The 21,179-nt window shown below is 38.4% G+C and overlaps 4 protein-coding genes across 5 annotated transcripts; all 4 read right to left on the reverse strand.

Annotated features, from left to right (window-relative positions):
* Positions 1-5,607: 5,607 nt before the first annotated feature.
* LOC107693271 (free fatty acid receptor 3) lies at positions 5,608-6,695 on the reverse strand. The gene is made up of 3 exons (XM_016492577.1): positions 6,672-6,695; positions 6,135-6,550; positions 5,608-6,071 (listed from the first exon to the last, which is right to left on the reverse strand). The coding sequence occupies exons 2-3, from the start codon at positions 6,478-6,480 to the stop codon at positions 5,608-5,610; spliced, it is 810 nt and encodes a 269-aa protein (XP_016348063.1). The 5' UTR covers positions 6,481-6,550; positions 6,672-6,695.
* A 2,112-nt stretch (positions 6,696-8,807) lies between these two features.
* Positions 8,808-9,836, reverse strand: LOC107693272 (free fatty acid receptor 3). The gene has a single exon (XM_016492578.1). It carries the CDS (start codon positions 9,834-9,836, stop codon positions 8,808-8,810), a length of 1,029 nt encoding a protein of 342 aa, XP_016348064.1.
* A 2,748-nt stretch (positions 9,837-12,584) lies between these two features.
* tekt2 (tektin 2 (testicular)) lies at positions 12,585-16,775 on the reverse strand. The gene is made up of 9 exons (XM_016492603.1): positions 16,620-16,775; positions 16,406-16,531; positions 15,569-15,774; positions 15,276-15,419; positions 14,984-15,098; positions 14,701-14,808; positions 14,017-14,160; positions 12,953-13,032; positions 12,585-12,857 (listed from the first exon to the last, which is right to left on the reverse strand). The coding sequence occupies exons 1-9, from the start codon at positions 16,773-16,775 to the stop codon at positions 12,659-12,661; spliced, it is 1,278 nt and encodes a 425-aa protein (XP_016348089.1). The 3' UTR covers positions 12,585-12,658.
* Positions 16,776-18,034: 1,259 nt separating this feature from the next.
* On the reverse strand, positions 18,035-20,686 carry olah (oleoyl-ACP hydrolase). Of its 2 annotated transcripts, none has more exons than XM_016492604.1 (7): positions 20,600-20,686; positions 19,918-19,974; positions 19,596-19,734; positions 19,283-19,382; positions 18,940-19,109; positions 18,769-18,851; positions 18,035-18,572 (listed from the first exon to the last, which is right to left on the reverse strand). In XM_016492604.1, exons 1-7 carry the CDS (start codon positions 20,676-20,678, stop codon positions 18,430-18,432), a joined length of 771 nt encoding a protein of 256 aa, XP_016348090.1. In that variant the 5' UTR covers positions 20,679-20,686; the 3' UTR covers positions 18,035-18,429. The 2 variants fall into 2 exon arrangements, with proteins under 2 accessions (XP_016348090.1, XP_016348091.1); XM_016492605.1 differs by having other exon boundaries at positions 19,918-20,051; positions 20,600-20,673.
* Positions 20,687-21,179: the final 493 nt, after the last annotated feature.

The following is a 21,179-nucleotide window of genomic DNA, read 5'->3' on the forward strand; positions in this document are numbered from 1 at the left end:
TTTGTGGGTGTGGGGGGGGGGGGGGTTGCCCTGGGCCGAGACAAGGAGAGCCTCCAGGGCAGATCAAGGAGTTGAGGGGGCCATGGTGGAGCAGACAGTTCAGGAAGCCATGGCAGAGCAGGCAGACTAGGAGGCATTGGCGGAGCAGGCAGACTAGGAGGCCATGGCGGAGCAGACAATTCAGGAGGCCATGGCGGAGCAGGCAGACTAGGCATATGACCCCCACCCCAAATTTTCTTGGGGAAAATGTGGAATTCTGGGGGGCACCCTGGAGGCACGGGCACTTGAGGGCGGACACTGGAGGGCGCTCTGGAGGAGCAGAGCTGGCGAACTCGGGGGAATCAGGAGACGAAGGAGGGCTGGACAGGACCAGCAGAGGCGAAGAGGACTCAGGAGATGATAGAGCTTTCTGGAGAGGATTCTAGGGTAAGCATAGGAGCCTCGAACTCTGGAGGTAGCGCCATGTCCATAAGCGCTGAGAATCACGCTCGCGCAGACTCAAGCGCTGGAACTGTCGATGACCACCTCCTCCTCTTCTGCCTCTTCCTTTGGGCTGAGGTTTGAAAGAGTGAAGCGTTCGGCAGGTTTGAGAGAGCAGCGGGCTTGAGTGAGCAGAGGCCGGAAGGCTTGCGTCAGCGGCGGCCGGTGGGCTTGCGTTAGCGGCGTCCACATGTGATGACCCTGGGCTGGACTCCGCCTCGCGCACGGTGAGAGCTGATCCGGCAATCCACAGTGCGAAGTTGATGTAGTTCTTCAGCGACCAGAATGGATCAGCTCTGGGCATTACGAGGCCGCAAGAACCGCAAGAAAACACACAACTAAACTTAAAGTAGAACGGACAAAGGCTAAGGGAGAACTGAGGGTTTAAGTAGGGGAGCAAACAAAGGAACTGATGAGTTAATTAATCAAACACAGGTGAACAGAATGACAATTAGGAGACTAAGTAAAACTAGGTCACAGGGGAACAGGCTAACTGAAAACACAATGAAAACCAGGACAAAAACTAAACATAACCCTAAAGCCTGGCTCACACTACAGGATTTTTAGCCCGATTTCGCCCCGATTTCCCCCTCCCGAGAATCGGAGCAAAAATCTTGTCGAGCCCCTCGATCGGTCCCGATGTTCGGCGCGGATTATCTGGTAATGTGAGGCGTTCACCGATCGAATCTTGCACCTACCGATCTGCTCGCACACAAATCGGGGCCGCCCCGATCATATCAAACATGTTTGATATTTAGGATTTAAATCGGGATGATGACGGCTATATGATTACGTCAGTACTCTCACAATAGCCAATGCACGACCGCAAAACAGCTGCTGTATGGCCCCGTTGGATAATGGAGACGGAGAAAACTGCTTCTTGAGACGTTTTATAGTAACACGACTGTCTGTATAATGTGTCGAAAACGTATCACAACCGGGGGGCCGGTGCCACCACTGGCCACCACGTAGACACGCCCCTGGTCACGAGGCGATCACTTTTTTTGTGTGTCCAGTCCTCTGGCATGATACTGGCTTATAACTACTGGCTTTATCACCTGAATATTATTTGTATTTAAAATATATTTTTTTAAAGAAATGTGTTTTAAGGTAGGAGAGCATTGTAAAATAGATGTGCCAACAGAAATGTAATGGATTAACATTCAGTTATATGTAACTCTTATCTCTTGAGGGAATATACAGGAAGTCAAGGAACTTCACCATTAGACTTTTTTGACAAAGTAAGTACCGTGAAAGTGTTTCTGAAAGTGATTTCTAGGTCATTCTTATAGTTTGGTGGATTTTGGAATGAGCAGGTTTGTTTGTTTGTTTGTTTTTTAATTAGCAGAAGATTTAGGAATCATTTTAATAGATATATAATATGTTTCAAGTATATAAATTGACAGGGTGGACATGTTACATTTTACACTATTAAATTAGTCTTCAGAAAATGAGGAAGAGAAAAATTATAGGACTGATATTTGCTTTGATGACACAAGTCATTTAGGCAGGGGCGAATTGGCTATCTGGCAATTCTGGCAAATGCCAGAGGGGCCGGACCATTTTGTTTAATGTGGGCCGGTCAGATTTTTGCAAAAGATGGATCAAGTGCAAAAAACAACAAAAGAGAGTATAAAGGTTTATGACAAAGTGGCATTTGTCACGTTTATGGTGGAAGTGGTGAATTGTTCTGCACAAACGGAAAGCCGGACAGAGAGAATCAAAATTATAATAAAAGCAGCTGAAAAATACCTAGAGATAGAGGGCATTTCAGTGGAAATGATTAATGACAAACTAAAGATGCAAGCATCAAATACTCAAACAGTATGTGGTGGTTCATAATGGTGTTAACAATATTTCAATGGAATGCAAGAAGCTTAATTGCAAATGGGCAAGAATTTAAAAAGCACATATCTAATCATGAAAACAAACCGGATATCGTTATGAGATGATTAAACATTTATCAGACGAATCTTTAGGTATGGTTTTAAGTTTTTTTAATAAGATTTGGAAAACAGGCATGATCGCCAGTGGATTGGAAGCACGGAGTAATTGTGCCGATTGCAAAACCATAGGTTACAGTTGAGGATGAGATATTGGGCTGGTGTAAAGAGTCACTCAGAATATCATCCAGTTAAAAATCTTTTGAAAGACTGTTGGGAATATGAATATAAAGATTTAGAGAGCTTCGGTTGGACAGTTAGAAAGCACCCTCCAGTGGCCGCTCCTCGAAAATGTTTATTGTGGTTTCTTCCCCTTTTGTTGGTTTAGCCATACTATCATTAGTTAATTACCCTCATTGTGATCACCTGTCTGCCAGTAATTATCCACCCTATATTAGTTCCTGTCTGTCTGAGCCTTAGTTGTCGGTTATTGTGAATGTTACCCCGAGTGTGTGTCTCTCCTACCTGAATCTGCCTTGTTGTGTCTACATTAAATATCATTATTGGAATCCTTGTCGTCCTCGTCATCCTGCCTGCCTCCACACACCCGTTTCCGTGACAGGCATATTGCATCAGCTATTTTTTGGTGTATCGCCCTAACCTTAGCAGTTCATATCTTCTGGTTCCTCCATAGAAAGAGAAGTTACACAAGCATCACAATTACTCATGCTTAGAGTTAAGGGTTTAGAACGAACCACTAATTTTATGTATTGCACTTCGTGCGTAATCATTTGTGCAACAGACCTAAAATAGTGAAGTTATTTTCAAACAATTTTAGCTTAGCTGATAAATCATATATGTAGACAAAATATCATATAGTAACCAACCAGACAGCAATGGTACTCTGAAGTTTAGAACACCTTTGCCAACACTTTAGCAAAACTAGCAACCACATAGCGATATGTTAAAACTACCCAAAAACACCTTAGTCACTGCATAACAACACTGTTGTGTAAATTGTAGTCAGAACAACTTAGCAACCACCCAAGACACCCTGGCAACCACACAGCAATGAGCTAAAAATAAAGCTTGTTGATTTTAGATTTCATATTTCCAAATGTGCTGAAAACACTGAAAATCTCAGTAATCAGTTGTTTATTGTTGCATCTTGTGAAAAATTAGATGCATTTGAAATGATGCAACAGCATACATAGGCTAGATAACAACAGATTACACAGTAGTCTCTATTGGTATTGAAATTGTGGCACTTCTTGGCAGTGGACTGATTTTCTGCCTTTCATTTGCTAATATTTATGATAATTTATTTTTGGAAAGAATATAAATTGTAATTGTGGTATATATATAACATTTTTATATTTATTTTTTATTTTTTAATATCCTTCTCTCTACCAAATCTGTTCACTCCACACTCCAGATCAGTAGGTGGCGGTAATGCACCTTTAACTTGGTTTGCCAAAACCGCCAATAAACATCAGAAGAAGAAGAAGTCCCGGATGATTCTGACCAATCAGAATGTTCAGCGCGGCTGCAATGTCACCACGGGAGGCAGAGCTGAATCACAGGCTAGAGCAGGGGCGTCCAAACTCGGTCCTGGAGGGCCGGTGTCCAGAAGACTAAGTCACGGATGATTCTGACCAATCAGAATGTTCAGCGCGGATGCAATGTCACCACGGGAGGCGGAGCTGAATCACAGGCTAGAGAGAGACGCAGCGCACGTGAGAAGATGGAGAGTTTGGCAGCTGTATTCTAGTTCATTCAGAGTTACTTTAAAGACATTGACTTCGAGTTTATACTGGGTTACAGTGTGCGTACATGTGAAGTAAGTGATCAGCTGTTATTCTTGTACCGATTAAGGAGTAGCCAATTAACATAGCACTGCCTGTATTACCTGCTCGATTCAGTGCATTCGCGAGTATTTCTGTGATATTCCTTGTTGTGCGATGCTTATATGCTATACATTGTGTTATTATTGAATATTGACCTTATTATTGTGTGTGCGCGTTATGCGACGGTTCTTGTTCGCATGTAGCAATCATCCACTTAGTACATGTCCAGGCATGTTACCCTGCCCTCGTGCTGCATTCATGTGCGGATATTGTGGACATTTAGAGCATAAGCGCCCATGTTATATAGTTTAATATAGCATGGTTATATTTATGTTGTGTGCTGTTTAGTGTTTTAATGTTTATTGTGGAACATTTGTATATTCATATCATTAAGTTTATTTCTCTTGTTTAATCCATTTCAGAAAACCACATCCATGTATACCCACAAAGTTTTCAATAAATCAGACATCAACCAACTCCATTGAGTGCTTCTCTTCAATTAAGAAACCATCTCACTCATTCCTGACAGACTGCCTACTGTGTTTCACACCCCCATAATACAACCAACGAACCCCTTCATTTCATCATCATATCAGAAACCTCTCTAATATGGTGTACTGTTTTCTATTCTGAAGGAGTTTTGTCAAGTGAAGTGAATTTCAACAGATATCCTGGAAAAGGGAGCAGTGAACACTTTGTAGCGACCCTGTCAATCTAAACGCAGTCGTGATGTTCCCAGGTCAGTTATTTCAATGATATTTTTCAAGGTGTAGGATCCTTTTCTGCATATACTTTAAAATCGTGTACAGTGTAATTGAAGTGTAGGATGATGTCATTTGCTTTGGGTAATTAATTAGAAGACATTTTGATGACACCATTCTTAAAGGGATAGTTCACCCAAAAATGAAAATTACCCCCTGATATACTCACCCTCAAGCCATCCTAGGTGTATATGACATTCTTCTTTATTTTGCTCTCTCCTCTGCGCTTCCACGTTCGTCACCGCGTTTGCCTATGTGCTACGTCATCCGCTGGACGCCACTCTCTCGTGAACGTGCGTACAACAGTTAGCGGATGCTAGAGATTAAGATTTATAAAGTTGTAAATATGGATATTTTTCTTACACAAACGCATCGCGTCGCTTCAGCAGGCCTTTATTAACTCCCCGGAGCCGTGTGGACTTCTTTTATAATGGATCGGTGCAATTTTTTGGACTTCAAATTTTGGGCTACCATCCACTCCCATTATAAAGCATGGATTAGCCTGGACATTATTTAATATAACTCAGATTGTATTCGTCTGAAAGATGAAGAAATCATGGGGTAATTTTCATTTTTGGGTGAACTATCCCTTTAAGTTAACAACAACAACAACAGCAACAACAACAACAAATTACGTTAAATAGGCATAAAACGGCACAAGGCCTTCACACATATTTTGATAGCCCTTCTCATATCCTTGGAGATACAGAAAAATATAATAGGATCAAAACATGCGTTTAAAGTGCTCAGCATTAAAGTTTTAATGCGCCAATATGGGTTTTCTTTTTTGATGAAGCCCACTATGTGTGATGCATTGTAGGGTGCAAAACTAATGGCAAACACAAGGAGAGTCCCCACAATCAGTCCAACCACCCGGAGTTTACGCTGTCGCTTGAAGAGAGGACACTTCATCAAAATATGAATTAAACTGATGTAACAGAAGCAGCAGATAAGGAGGGGTAGAAGGAAAAACACCACTACTATACTTAGACGTGCTGGAAGCAGTTCTCTCAGCTGTTTTGCAGTGAAGTTACTGTAACATCTCTGAGGTTCCGCCACCAAATGGCGTTTATTAGTGATGTTGTCCGCATCATTAGAATCTAAATATCATAGCACCCAGATGATAACGCATATAAATGTTGTGTAAATGATTCTTTTTGGACTTTTATACTTAACTGGAAATGCTACACACACATAGCGCTCAGCGCTAATTGCTGTCAAGAACAGGCCGCTGGAATAAAAAGGTAGAAAGAACATGAACATATTGATGTGGCACAAAATATAGGGCATGTTCCAAACCATGTTATCTACAGCCTCTTTCATCTTAACAGGCAGGAAGGTGAGGAAGACAAGGTCAGAAGCAGTGAGGTTCAACATGAATATGTCAATGGGGATAGGTTTACGGTGAATCTTGCGAATACATGAGCAGAATGCCAACACAGCATTAGGAAAACCAATCAGGAATGTGATGATATATATGGCGAGAAACACTGTTGAATCTTCTGACATTGTTGACGGCCTGTGGTAAAGTTTTTTACTTTACTGTAGAAAACAACCCTGCAAGTCCTTAAAACAGCACCTGTAATATATAAACACGCACAGTTCTGAGATGTATTCTCTTCGATTTTTTTAATATTATGAAAAAATGAGCAGAATAAAAGTACTTAAACTAAAAACAATCGGTTTTATTTGGAACTTACCAAAATTTCTCTCTATTATTGGTAGATCAAAATCAATAGACTCTTTTGAAATGTGCTTCCGTTACGCACTCTAGACACCTGGATGGCATAGATACAGAAAAGCGCAGAATGATTTGCATTCTGCCATATTATGAAAACATGTTTAGAATTGAGCCACTGTACCCCCCACCCACCCAGTTTCTTTGCATCAATACCCTCAGGCCTACTAGCCTAGCTAATGCTAATTAAAAATACAAATCATCAGACCACACTTAAAGTCTGGAGGCTGAAATAAATGGATAGTTATTATTATTCATTCTTGCATCCATTTTTTCACATGTTTAAGCATTGTTGTGCAGTTCTTCCCAGGTTTGATTGTCTTAATGATCAAGTCTGTCTAGCTCCAAAATTACATAAAAACACCATGAAGTTACTTACATTTACATTTAGTAATTTAGCAGACGCTTTTATCCAAAGCGACTTAACATTAGTCTCTATTCCAAGTCTAAAAAAAAATAGGATTTTTTTGCTTTTCTTTTTACTGTTGCACAGATGTGATTATTATGAGCTGTTAGTATGGCAAGAGCAGCATAAACATTCTTTAGAATAACTTTTCTTTCTTTCTTTCTTTTTTTCTTTCTTTCTTTCTTTCTTTTGGCTAAACCTTAAATGGTTTTTGCATTAAATGACATATTGATTCCATCATCTATGTTCCATGATCAAACGGCTGAGAGCTTTTTGAAAAAAAAAAATGCTGTATTGGTAATACAAAACAAATGACTGTGCCAATCAAAAACATAAATGAAATAATTCACAATGTAAATTTTGATCTTCATACAATCAGGTTTAGGTATTTTTAATTAATAATCAACTATAAAATTCTGATGCATATATAATGAATGACAATTAATGAAAACTATTGTGAAAATGTGAGAAAATCATGCAAATCAGCAGGGCAACATTGTTGCACTGCTATCATCTTGTATTTTTTTTTTTAATAAAAATGCATATATAACACTGTTATTTCAAGAAAGCTTTTTATATTTTAGTGCATACTTTGGAGATGTTTTGTAAAAATTACTTACCAGTTCTGTGTTTTTATAGTTTTTCACCACAATAAAGAAGTAAAACAGGTGTAATCCAGTTCAACATATTTTCAAAAACATCTAAATAGATTTTAAGACTTTTAAATGCTCACCAAAACTTTTCAGGTTACGGCTCAGGCTTCCATCGCACTTTTAACAGTAGATTTTAACATGCATGTTTATCAGTTCTCTGATCTTTCCTGGGTAGTGCCCTATTGCAAACCGCAAACTATCACATGGGTTTTGTCCACACTTACTCAATATGAAAATAAAGGACTATTGTTTTGTTTAGGCCCAAAATTAGTATAAGGGGTATTTTTTAAAAAGATATTAAGGATAACAATTTCTGGACATCACTGTGGTCCTGTAGTGACTTTTGTGTGAACATGTTGAATTTAGAAGTGCACACATAAAAAAATAAACATTTATAATATTACATGCATGCATCAATTCATAATTTCCATACACAGAAAACTGCACCAGGAAAATGAAAGAGTCCTAAAGAATGTAAGAGCAATTTAATTTATATTTACAATACAGTGCCCATGTTAAATAGTTTACACATTCACATTATACGATTTTATAGTACAAGTATTACAATAATTACAGAATAACTGTTTCACAGAATAGTCACAAATTATACACATAGGTCATCAACTCTGTTTTTCAGATTTGGATGAAATAAAAGAATATACATGGAGTCTCCGTAGAACCGCTTCAGATTTACTATAGATATTCCCTCTTGTTCGAAAATATCCCCTAGATGTTTTTTTTTTTTTTGGTCATTATAATAACTTGCTATTGTTTATATTTTTAGTTAAAAACACTAAAACAATCATATAATACAGAGGCAAACATAAGTGAAAAGGAAAAGTTCTCAAACAGCTAATGTCTTGCAAAATATTATAAGATCATGCACTCTCATTCAATATCTTTAATAAACACCAAAACATCTCACAGCTCATACATATCCTTCGTCTGTTTGGATGACTCATACTCACAAGCAAAAAAAAAAATCCATGTTCAAAGACAATATCTCATTTATTTCTATGAGTGTCTTGCCGTACCCTAATCAGGTCACTTTTATGGACGAGTATGCTTTGTTTGCTTTTGCTTTGTCATCTTTAGATTCACCATGGCTTATTATTGACACAGCTTGTGTTGTTGTTGTTTGAGGGTTCCTGGAAGCCCTGCTGCAGTGATTCTGATGCCAGGACTTGCATAACACGTTCCTTCGTTTGCGGCACAATCTGACCACCAAATCCCTCGGCGTCCACGGCGAAAGCATTAACATGACCATAGGCTCAAGAAATACATTGCAGGAGCAGGAAAGCATGGCTTCACTTCTCCACTCCACATTAGTGTACAAGACAAAGCCCACCACGTGGGAAACATTGTAGGGTAAATAACAGACCACAAATACTACTAAAGTGGAGAGTGCAATGGCTAACACCCTTCTTTTCCCAACAGAGGGCAAAGCTGAGTGTCTGACAAGCACAAGGCAGCGCAGTGTGCAGAATGCTGACAAAACAAGCGGCACCATGAAGAGCAGCAGCGCCATCTCCAGGCGTACCGGCACCAGCACTTCCAACTGCTCCTGGGTGAAGTTTTCATAGCATGCCGAGACATTCTCCTCTGATAAAGACACAAAATGGCCCCCTCCTTCAGCAATAAAAGCAAAACCCAAGTGTACAAGCACTAAAAGCCACAAGATGGCGCTCACCAGGCAAGAGGTACGCGCCCGGCGGTATAGTTTGTAAGTTATGGGATAGGCGATACTCAGATAACGGCCCACGACGACTGCTGTGAGGATCAAACTGCTCCCGTAGACCGAAGAAAACAGAAAGAAGCTGTAAACAGGACAAACCGCAGCTGGAAGAGCCCAACCTTGGAGCGTCTCGGCCACTTTGACTGGCATCCACGACACTAGAGCCAGGTTTGCCACACACAGGTTTAGAGCGTAGACTACATTGGGGGTGGCACCGTGTTTTCGAGCCTTACGGATGTACACGAAAAGAACAAGGAGATTGCCGGGAAGTCCAAGCAAGAAGGTCAAGATGTAGACCAACAATGAGACGAAGCTGGATGCTGTCAACTCCATGTCAGATCAGTTTGTCGATTCGTAGCTCACCTAGATCAGTTAACTAATGCCTCCTTTTTATAGGCTCTCCATTGGCTGTCAATATTCCTTCGTTATTCCATTTGGAGGAATAGCCGTTCCTGAATCAAAAAAAGTGCTGAACACTCTCCAATCTGTGTGAGCAAAAAACATGAAGACAATAAGGAAGTTCGTATTTGCACAAAAGTTCGTATTTATTTGGAAGGCACCGAATAGGGTGGGGTGGAAGGGGTGTTAGATGGGCAGTTAGTGCATCTAAGAGCTTGAATTGGTCTGATATGAGGCGCAGGGATGGGCACTTAATGCAGCAAGATGCCATTTATACAGTCTAACGTTGCCTTATTTGCCCTTGGTGCACACGCTAGATCAGGCCCCTTTAGTGAAATGATTCAGAATAATTGGGCTTTGCAGGAAGCTGAGCCCATCCAGCCGTGACTCTGTCACTTGAAATGAACTGGACGGTTAAACCATTAAAGCTGTAAACTCACTAGGAGTCTGTTTGGGGATGTCATTCAGGAAAGGCTATTGCACACATACAATGAATTAACTTGACACTTTTATAGTGGCTTGCAAAAAGCCATGGGATCAGTTTATGAAGTATGATCATTCTGGTTGCATATATTCCAATATATTAGTATAAATTCAGTACAAATTTCCAATATATATCAGTATAAACATGCAAAGTATAAATTATAAGTGATTTATTCACAAGGGATCTCAAGAAAAGATAAATGCTTTAATAAAAGTCTAAAATGATTAAAACCAGTGAATGTAGTATATTCTAAATATTTCAATTACATTTCAAACAATACCAGCTCAAACCAAACATGCCTAACCATGTCAAATTATGTATTTAAAGACACTGAGCTTAAAAACCAAAGAAACCAGAAAGTTCAGCAACTGTGTACAACCTCAATTTTAGGATTATAAGAACAGTTATAACAACAAACATATCAACACCAAAAGTAGCACCTTAGTCTTCATATAATGGCATTTAAATCTAAACTGATCATACTCTTGTGACCAACCACGATTTGAGCTCTGCCATATTTGCCATGCACTTAACCTCATTAAAAATACCTTCCTCCTCGTTATTTCGCATAGACGTAAATAGTCCCATTTAGATACATTAGTGTAGCAGTTAACTTCAACAGAACTGATAAATCCTCACCAGTGGCTAGGCATAGATTTTTGTGTCACCCATTCTTTTATCATGTTCATCACTGAGAGTCAAAGTCCAGTCTAAATAGAGGCTTTCATATGACATTATCTTCCCTTCCCAGACATAAAACAGAAAGCTGTTGACAGATGGATTAACATTGTTGTTGTAAAGGTCTGTGAAATCAAAAAAGGCCATTTAACAATGCAACACAATGATCCACATGCAGGTTACCGTGAGTCAAGAAAATAATCATTATACAACTATTAAAACATGTTAGTACGTTTTCATATTTAAGATGTTTGCTCCATTTTAGCTCATAAAATCAAATAAATGTTTGAAATGCGATACTCAGAAGCCATTACCACATCGAATACACATTTGTTTTCTATCTTGAGGCTGGTAAACATAAGGAAACAAATTTGTAAAATACTGGAATCAAGAAAATACAATTTATTTTGCAAATTAATAAATAGTTTCCATCCTCTCTCTTACCAATTAAATTGCCCATTTTTGCAGCTCAACTGGTAGATCGTAGTGCTGGCAACTCCAAAGGTCTGGGTTTAATTCCCAGGGAATGTAAGTACTGATAAAATGTATCCCTTGAACACACTGTAAGCCTCTTTGGATAAAAGTGTCTGCGAAATGTGTCTATCTACTGTACTTCCTCTTCATTACCTCACCATGACTGGCCAGACCAAGTTGCTAAATGTCACACCTATGTCATTGACTTATAAATGTGTTTCCAACACTTCCAACTTAAACACAAGTAAAGTCTGCATGGGAAACTTTTATGCTAAGGTGACCAGACGTGCCACTTCACGGGGGCACATTCTGCTCAGGATTTCTAAATTGCCTAAAATAACCAGGCTTTGGCTGTTTGCGCTGCACAGATCGATCGTTGTATGACATCTAAGTACCGTGAGAGCTGTAGAGAGCAGAGCACTGAGAGCAGACGGATGTCATACAACGATCGATCTGCGCAGCGCAAACAGCCAAAACCTGGTTATTTCTGTCAGGACCATTATCATCAAAGATGACTGACAATTAGCATACAGTTTGGATTGGCGGTATGGCTCTGTTCTGGGCAAGAACTCCCTGCGCATCCATGCAGCCTAGCATGGAAGAGAGCAGGGAGAGCAGCAATAACCCCCCAGGGTGAACAGAACTAACATAAATGTATTGCAGATATCATTAGTGTTCAATAATTTAATGTAAACATTTTAGAAGTAATTCTGATTTAAAGAAGACTCAGAAAGCCGAATCCTGACTGAACAAGAGGAGGAGTTGGGGATGGAGGAGGGTAATTAGCTATTGAGCAACGCGAAAGCTGGTTAAGGTTCTTATATATGGGTGCTGTGATAGATGTCGCATCCCTATAGACGTGGATCAGCTTAGAGTCAGCTGATGCGAGCTTGACTAACCTGACCTGCCAAAACTAACGCTATGCTTGATTTTAGGCAATTTAGAAATCCTGGGCAGAACGTGTCCCCGCGAAGTGGCATGTCGGGTCACCTTATTTTATGCCCTCATGTGAAACTCCTCCTGTATTCCTGTGGGAATGACTGGATTTTCCCCATAAAATTTTGCTGAGCAATGGCAAATGTGACGTCACCGTAAGTATGAGGTATGAAACGGTGTCAACTCAAGCAAGGTCCAGCTTGTGTCTGCCACTAGAATTGGTGAGAGGCACCACAGCTGAGGGCAGACCCTCAGTCTGGACCCCCAGAGTCAGGCGCTGACGGGTCTGGCTGCTGCGCTGCTCCAGCGACAGAGCGTCCTGCTTACGAGACAAATCCTCTATCATCTGAGCTTCATGCTGTTTCAGAGACTGCAGAGAGTGCCTGGGAATCAAAGGTGTTCACAGGTCAGACTTTTTTTGAATTTGCAGTATTGATATAAAATACAAGGAGGAATTGAGTTAAAACAGTGGACTCACTGGGCGTGTGCTAACTTCTGTTTCAGTGCCAGAATGGTGACTTCCAGTTGCTTGGCTTCATCCACCAAACCAAACTGAACCTGGGAGTAACAGGTTATGAGATAACCAATCAAAACGCAGCAGATTAAGATGGATTGTGTTTGTTTTTCACAGGGTGAAATTAACTAGAACAAAGGTCATGCATCTCTTTATTGCTGATGACAATGTACGATCACATTATTGTTGTTTGGTGAAATCCAGTAATTTCAATCCACCTTATTTTTTAACGTAAGAGTGGGTTTTGTAACCATTTGTAACTTGAATGTGCAAGGCTTCTGGTGTCACATGCTGCTTGATATTTGTTATGTTATGCTTAATATCATATTATATTTTCATTTATTATCGTAATCATAAATAGTTTTATTGTTTACTACACTTTATTATTGTTCTAGATATTTACCTATCCACCTTATTCTTCAATGTGGAAGTAAGCCTATGGGCGAGACTTCTGGTTCATTAGCCGCTATAGGGAAATACCGAGAAGAATTACAACGTGCAGTAAATGGTAAAACTGTTTGCACTACAAACCAGTGTGTTCATAATTAAGATAATACATAAAAATAATATGGTAAGACACACCAATTTGCAATATCAAGCAACTAAAAATAGCTGGAAGCGAATAAGACCAGAAGCAAGACCCATGAAATTTACAAATGGCCACGCCCATTTTTACGGGAAGAATAAGGTGGATAGCTAATGAATCAGAAGTCTTGCACATTTACAGAAAATAGCTTACTTTTGTGCTGCAAAATAAGGTGAAAAGAAATATGGAATTTAGCATGAGGGTGCAAGATTTCCCCATGCCAATGTTATGATTAGGCTCAAGTTCGTCTTGTGAATTTGAGGCATTGACCAAAGAAAAGCTGTTTGGTTTGAAAGTAACTTTTATGCAAGTTGTACTGCATACATCTTCACACAATAGTACAATAGTACACAACCTTTTTTGCCTGCAAAATTTTGACTAATTTTTGCTAATGTGACAGCACCGTTATGCAAGTTGCCAATCAGCTGGTTGTAGAGTTTACCTCATCTCGGCACAGGTCTATGCCAGGCCTCTTGATCCTGTTCTCTAGACGGGTGTGGACCAGCTTTAGAGGAGCCGTCTTGGCCTGCATGTCCTCCTCTAGGTGACAAATGTCCTTCTCCAGCTCAGCAATCTCTTCTTGAGTCTGAAAGATATCGGCACACATACTAAAATAAAAGAAAGATCCATCCATTACCACATGGGATACTACTTTCTGATTGGTCAATTGCTACATTACAGTATCAGATATTTTTGAATAATCACTTGTATAGACCCCAACAACCACTGTGCTAGTTTCACATCTCTCATATCACTCCACAGTCTGTTTTTTCAATAAGCAAATAGTATGCACTCAAATCAATGTCCATGTATTGATTTTTTTTGCGGGAAGTCATATAATAGGAGGATATTTTGCAGTCCGCTGGTTATTATCGCGAAATAAACCCCTTCAGAATGATACTAAATCTTTTACACCTCATTTGATCACCCTGTGGGGTTTATTTGGGAATAAAGACCAACTGACCCATATTTCATTGCTGAACTTCCACATTCATATTTCAATTGTGTGTAATTTTCTTTAACTCCCTATTATACTAGATGATAGTTCATCATTCCCAGTTTCACTGCATATTCAAAAACACCAGAATGATATTAAAAAAGGGGGAGAATAAAGAAGAGGCCTTACAGTTTTTAGCTGCCATTGCATTTCATGATAGGCCTGTTCCTCGTGGTGAGTTCGCTTACGGAGAGCAAACTCCACTGCCATTCTTTGGGCCTCCAGCTCATTCTGCACCTAAGAGAGAAGATGTATTTAGTGAACGGATATCATATTGAACGGATATCCTGTTACAGTGTTGAACTGCAAGTCATTTTGAACATCTTAAAAGTCCCTTGAATATTTAAAAAAAAAAAAAAGCTTTTTACTACACTAAATGATTCAGTTTAAATCTGTAGACCAGATGTGGCACCTGTGCTCTTGTGATGCTGTTGTTCTCTCTTATCTGCACAGAGGCCTGCATCTCTTCTTTAGCTCGGGCAACATTGTATCGGCTGAACTGCTCCCACTGCTGTGGAGTTGTGGAACTGCAAACAAAAATGAACAAAAAAAAAAAAAAAAATATTATATTTGTAAAAAATATTTTATTAAGATTTTACCTATTTGGGGTCCCTTCGTAGAACTTGGCCTATAGTCTCTGGATGTTCAATTATTATTATTATGTTAAGATAGCTCTTTAGAAGTAAGATTACTCTTAAGCTCACCCGGGGGGCACTCTTGTGGGGTTTGGCTTCAGGGAGATCTCAGGTGACCGCATAGTGAGAGACAAGCATGACATGTCCACATCAAGGGCCTCTATTTTATCCTGAAGGTCAATGGTCAACTGTTGCCGTGCTTCCTGTAACCGACTAAGAAGATATGCCGAGATTAGCAACCACATAATCTTCATCATATCAACAGGCAAAAGTCAAGTGAGATATGATTGTCATCCAAAATAAACAAAGCAGATTGATACTGAATGGTTCAAACCAATTAATGTCTATCTGAATGTACTTACCACAGCTGTTCAAAGGCCTGGTCAATGCACTGCTGAAGGATGCGTTGTGCTCCATCAATCACCTCTACTTCCTTCTTTAGTTCAGCTTCTACAGGGTCACTGACCAGCTCCTTGCCACGACGACCTTCCCTGAGGTTCAAGCACTCCGCAGTGACTTCAAGGGGCAGAACAGTGGCAGCAAGAGCTCGTTCTGTCTCCTCCTTGGACTTAGCAATTTTTATGGGTTCATGATTAGACTTGAGATTTTATTAATTTTTTTTTACATTACATTGATTTTTTTTAACAATACATTTTTTTCACTGGATTTTTTTTAATTAAAACAAAGATTATTTATGGAAGCTTGCTTCCACCAAGGAATAAAAAAGGTAAAAAAGGTAATTGCCACTTTATATCTTACAATTCTGACTTTTTTCTCTGAGATATAAAGTCGCAATTGTGAAGAAAAACATTGCAATTTTTATTCAGTGGTGGAAAAAAAAACTTAATTGCAAGATATAAAATCCGAATTGTGAGATGTAAACGTGGGAATTGTGAGGAAAAAAGGTCAGAATTCCGAGTTTTTATCTCGCAATTTTGACTTTTTCCCCCCTCAGAATTGTGAGAAATTGTGTGATATATACTCAGAATTATGAGAAAAAGTAAAAACTGCGAGATATAAACTCTATATTGTGAGATATAGGCATCCATTCACCTTATTAGAAGTGTACCATCAGAATGTTTTTAAAACTGATATTTCAAGGTTAAATAATAATAAAAAATACATATAGTTGCTTTAAGATAACTTAAAAAGATGGAGAAAAGAAGTGTGAACATGGTTTTTATGAACTCATTAATCACCAGAGTAAGAGCGTCCATTTCTGCATCCACTTGCTGTGCACAAGCTTTCAGATTCTCCCACCAGCGCGTGACGTCATTGATTCTGTCACTCAGTCGCCTGCTGCTGTCATACTCATCCCAGTTTGTCTGATAACAATAACAGCAAAATATTTGATAATTAGTGCTACAGTCTTTCTACGCTGTCAAACAACTTTCAAACCACCCTGATCATTACCTTACTGGTCGTCTCATTGCGCAGAGCTCTTCCTTCCTGGCGTATCTCATGTGAAATATTGCGCTTGTTTTCAGCAGTGTGTGATATCTGTTTATTATTAGTCGCCCAGTCAGACACACTGTAACGCAAGCCTGGCTTGGAGCTCAGGGTGGCCATGTTTGCTGGTATCATAGAAACAAGATGACAATTAAAGACAAAAGAAGTAGTTCTAGTAAACAGGCAGATGGTTAACCATCTGATTCTAAAAGGTTCTAATCTGTTTGTGTTTTGATTTGGCAGGTTGCATAAACTGTTTAGACTAGCCTTAAAAAGTTTGTCATCTTTTTTTTTTTTTTTTCTCAAGACTGGTCATAACTTTTTTTTTAATTCAGTTATGAAAAGGTAGATTGGTCTTATTTGAATTGGAAACGTAAGACTGATTACCCCTTGGCAACTGCTGCTCAAACTAGTTCTTAAGACACAATCTTTACATGGTGGCTAACTGGCCCAATTGTTATTTGTGCGAAAAATATATATTAATGAAACTATTTTTAAAACTACTATTATTATTGGACATTATCAGCCTATCAGTTAAATTCACTCTGGTAAAGCAAACTTCTCTTTTCTGTATTTTAAGAAGCATCATAGTTTAGTAAAACTACTAGTAATAATAGCAAATTAACAATTATTATATCGTTTAGTAATGTATTTGATGCATAAATAATCAGAATGATAAAAGACAAAAAAAATTATAATGCCAGAGCAAGCAATCTCGGATATTTGACGTGACATTTCAAGCAAATAACTTTTACTTATTCCTGTGTATTTATCCTGCATTTATCATATATTTATGCCTATATGTATTTCACGACCTCGTAATTGAGAGGTTATATTGAATATTTGTACTTTTATGAAATGATTTGTCACACAGCAGGGCTACGAGTTAAACTTAAATGAAAATTGAGTTTCTGCACCTAAAATATACTTTGACTTGTGTATTCATATACATTTAACAGTAAAATCTTTGTTAAGTAAAGTTCATATACATGTCATTTGTAAACCACTGAAAACATTCATTTGACTTACCGAAACTGATGCAACTTTCAGATGTGTTGTCAGTCGCTGTTGTGAGTCCAGCAGTAAACACGGTAAGCGGGTCTCTTGGTAACGGGGCGACGCAAGTGCAGTTTATTCAATAATTTATACAGCATAGCAACACTCAACAGTTACTCACTCACTGAGACGTTTCATCGTCTCACCGTGACATGTGCCCACGACCACTCAGAAATCCGAAAAACACTTGGGGTGGGATCAGTTTGACTTTTTCCATCATCTAGAACAACACCCTAAAGACCTCACAGCAACGTGTAATAGCCACTCAGAACACTTTAGTAACCGTGGCAAATTCCCACAACACTTCTTGCACTTTTCACCTTTTTTATTCAGAAAATGTACAAATGTTATTAATAGTTCCCCCTCCCCCTTTCATTCAACCATTCATTCTGTTTAAATACATACAATTAGTTTAGCTAATTTTTACAGCTTTGCGTTGAATACTTGACAATTATTTTCATATAGCATATTTTTATCCTCTAACATTACTGTATCTGTGTACATCTAGGTTATTCATGATTTATTGGTCAAAATACGTCATGAATATTTCTGTGCTCAATTAATGGAATGATTATTTTGGCATCAATTGGTTTATTTTCCGTTTATTCAGTTTTTTTTTTTCACAGACACGAAAATGTGTTGAATATGAATTAGGAATAAATTGTAGTTATATCATAAATGTATCATGTTTGCAGTTAGATAATGAAATACAGAGTTTCTATAAATAGTCCATCTCTGCTGTCTCAAGATGTTTTGTGATGTGGTCCAGTAGATATTTTTCATTTGCTGCTTCTTTCAAGTAAAAATGAGATCCAGGAAGCATCTGCACAGTGAAGTCACCACTTGTCATGTCCTTCCAAGCTGTAAAGCAAAAAGAGACACAATACAAGAATTGCACATAAAACTAAAGCTTGTAAATGATGACAAAATCATGCACATGTGATTCTAATTATTAACAAATAAGCAGTTTATTCTTTCTAAGTTTACCACTTTATAAAACCGAAACTATTTAAAAATTGTTTTAGTAAAAACTGAACCATTTATCTGTCAGATTCACCTTGTAAGTCATGGGGTGCATCCTCTTTTCCGTCGAAGCATGATACTGGACATGACAGGAAGGGTGTTGATGGTCTGCTACATCTGCCGGACAGATTAGTATTATATGTAAGTTTGTTCCATGCCACATATGTTGATGTTTTCTTACACTAAAGAAAGACACTGAACCCACCTATAATTGTCCACTACACAGAGATCTGCTTTCAGCGCAGGTAAGAAGAGTTTGGCGAGCTCAGCATTGGCCAGTATCTCTGGTGGTGTGCCTCCAATAGAAGTGACCCACACAAGAAACTCTTGATCTGACATATGACTTCTTCTTGGTGCCTGCAGTCTTGCTTCAGACTTACAGAAAAGTTCAAAAGTTTAGAAGACAAACATATACGTTTAAATATATTTACACATAAAGGTATAGTTTTTTAAATAATGATAATACAAATTTCTCACCTTTGCAACAACATAAACCACAACACATAAAATGGACAGATATGACAACATACAGAACAGATCACACTTACATATGGTGCGGAGGCTCCAGAGAGAAACATGTGGATCGGCTCAAGGTTGTAGACCTTCTTTACATGTTCGGCAAAAGCAAAGCAGGTCATAGCTCCAAAACTACAGAAAGAAGTTGCAAATGAACAGGTATTTATTTATTTATATAAAAAGGTATATATTTGTCATGTTCTGGCCCATGTTCCTTTTCAATTGACTATCATGTTCTGGCCCTACACATCAGCTTGTTTATATAATTTAACATCATATACTTTTATATATACCTTTTTAAAACCTATCATCATTTCCTGCTACTTTAGTAACAGTGTCACAAACCTATGTCCAAAGAGTGCAAATGGCTTTTCTCTGAGATGTGGAAGAAGCACACCGATGATCTCATCAATGATTTCCTGCATATTTAGAAAAAATGGTTCCTTAGCTCTTCCTTCTCTGCCTGGCAGTCGAACGGAGTACACTGAAAATAAATGAACAATTAAATGAAACTAAAAATATCCTACCTTTGAATGAACAATCAAATGATTAAAATTTCGTTTTAAAAATGTAATTAATACAATGAATGTAAAAAATGCAATTAATCTTATATTATTAAATGTATTTGTTTGTTTGTTTGATTGATTGTTTTAAGTAGCAGAGTTACCTTCAATAGAGCTGTTGAGAGTTTTGGCCCAGCGAGCATAATGGATAGAGCCTCCACCTGCCCAGGGAAAACAGATGAGATGGACCGAAGCATCTGGGCACTTGTTGAAACAGGTTATGACTTTATCCATTCCTCTGAAACATTAAGACATGAATTAAGAATCATTTATCCTAGGCAAAACAATTGATCAAATACATATAGGAAATAGAGTTATCTGGTCATGCAAATGGACTGATGCCACATATGGAAGACTAGAAAAGAAACATGAAAAAATAACTGAATGTACCCTGCAGTACTTTTGTTTACCTGGAGAGAATATTCCACATGTTAGTGAGATACACATAGTTTAAGTTATTGATCTCAATGCTTGTTTAGCTGAATTTTAGCTTAATCAATCACATGCATATAATGGAATAACATTTTAATTGAGTAGCACGTATAAATAAGGTTTGAGCTTTTTGTAGGTTATCAGCATTCTGGCGTACATTCACGACTTTATGCAGCTAGTTATTTACATACTTCAATATGTAAGCCACTGATTTATGCCCAAATGATTTAATCTTTCGTATGGGATGATTTAAGAAAAAAATGCATTTTAATTAATTGATCCTAATGTTTTAGAAAATAGAAATTACACCAGTACAAAAAAAGGATTAATAAAACCACAAGATACTGTACTCACGTTTGTAGTGCAGAATATATCCTGTACACAAGCTTCTTCTTCTGTGGTTTTTATTTGGCGGTTTGCAAACGAAGTACATTACCGCCATCTGCAGGACTGAAGTGTGAACTCATTGGGATATAAAATATTAAAGTCTACTCTGTGTGTGTGTGTGTGTGTGTGTGTGTGTGTGTGTGTGTATATATAAAAATAATAATAATACAATTAAAATTAAATCCTGTTTACAAGCTGAGTTTCTTTCAGAAAAGTCATGACAGCCTTAATTATATATTGTGTGCCAGGCAGACTCAATACGTTTGTTAAACTCAATCCATTATTCGATGCCCTCTGTAGTTCTTTCCTTTTTTCAGAGTATTTCTAACATATCAATGTTTTACACTTTCCACTTCTCCACAATGTATACATAATCATGTCTGGTTTGCAAACGAAGTACATTAGCGCCATCTGCAGGACTGAGGTGTGAGCTCATTGGGATATCAAATTTTTATCATCTACTCTGTTTGTGTGTGTGTCGTGTGTGTGTGTGTGTGTGTGTGTGTGTGTGTGTGTGTGTGTGTGTGTGTGTGTGTGTGTTGTGTGT

Source organism: Sinocyclocheilus anshuiensis, unplaced genomic scaffold (genome assembly GCF_001515605.1).
Source record: "Sinocyclocheilus anshuiensis isolate Anshui unplaced genomic scaffold, SAMN03320099.WGS_v1.1 scaffold566, whole genome shotgun sequence".
NCBI lineage: Eukaryota > Metazoa > Chordata > Actinopteri > Cypriniformes > Cyprinidae > Sinocyclocheilus > Sinocyclocheilus anshuiensis.

Coding starts and splice junctions, on each gene's coding strand:
- LOC107693271 (XM_016492577.1), bottom strand. CDS start 6,480: ATGTCAGAAGATTCAACAGTGTTTCTCGCCATATATATCATCACATTC. Junction 6,072..6,134: donor ATTTCCAGTTAAGTATAAAA/GTCCAAAAAGAA, acceptor TATGATATTTAG/ATTCTAATGATGCGGACAAC.
- LOC107693272 (XM_016492578.1), bottom strand. CDS start 9,836: ATGGAGTTGACAGCATCCAGCTTCGTCTCATTGTTGGTCTACATCTTG.
- tekt2 (XM_016492603.1), bottom strand. CDS start 16,775: ATGGCCACCCTGAGCTCCAAGCCAGGCTTGCGTTACAGTGTGTCTGAC. Junction 16,532..16,619: donor GCAATGAGACGACCAGTAAG/GTAATGATCAGG, acceptor TATTGTTATCAG/ACAAACTGGGATGAGTATGA. Junction 12,858..12,952: donor CAGAAGTTAGCACACGCCCA/GTGAGTCCACTG, acceptor TTTGATTCCCAG/GCACTCTCTGCAGTCTCTGA.
- olah (XM_016492604.1), bottom strand. CDS start 20,678: ATGTACTTCGTTTGCAAACCGCCAAATAAAAACCACAGAAGAAGAAGC. Junction 19,975..20,599: donor ATATATTCTGCACTACAAAC/GTGAGTACAGTA, acceptor TTCCCTGGGCAG/GTGGAGGCTCTATCCATTAT. Junction 19,110..19,282: donor CTGGAGCCTCCGCACCATAT/GTAAGTGTGATC, acceptor CTTTTCTGTAAG/TCTGAAGCAAGACTGCAGGC.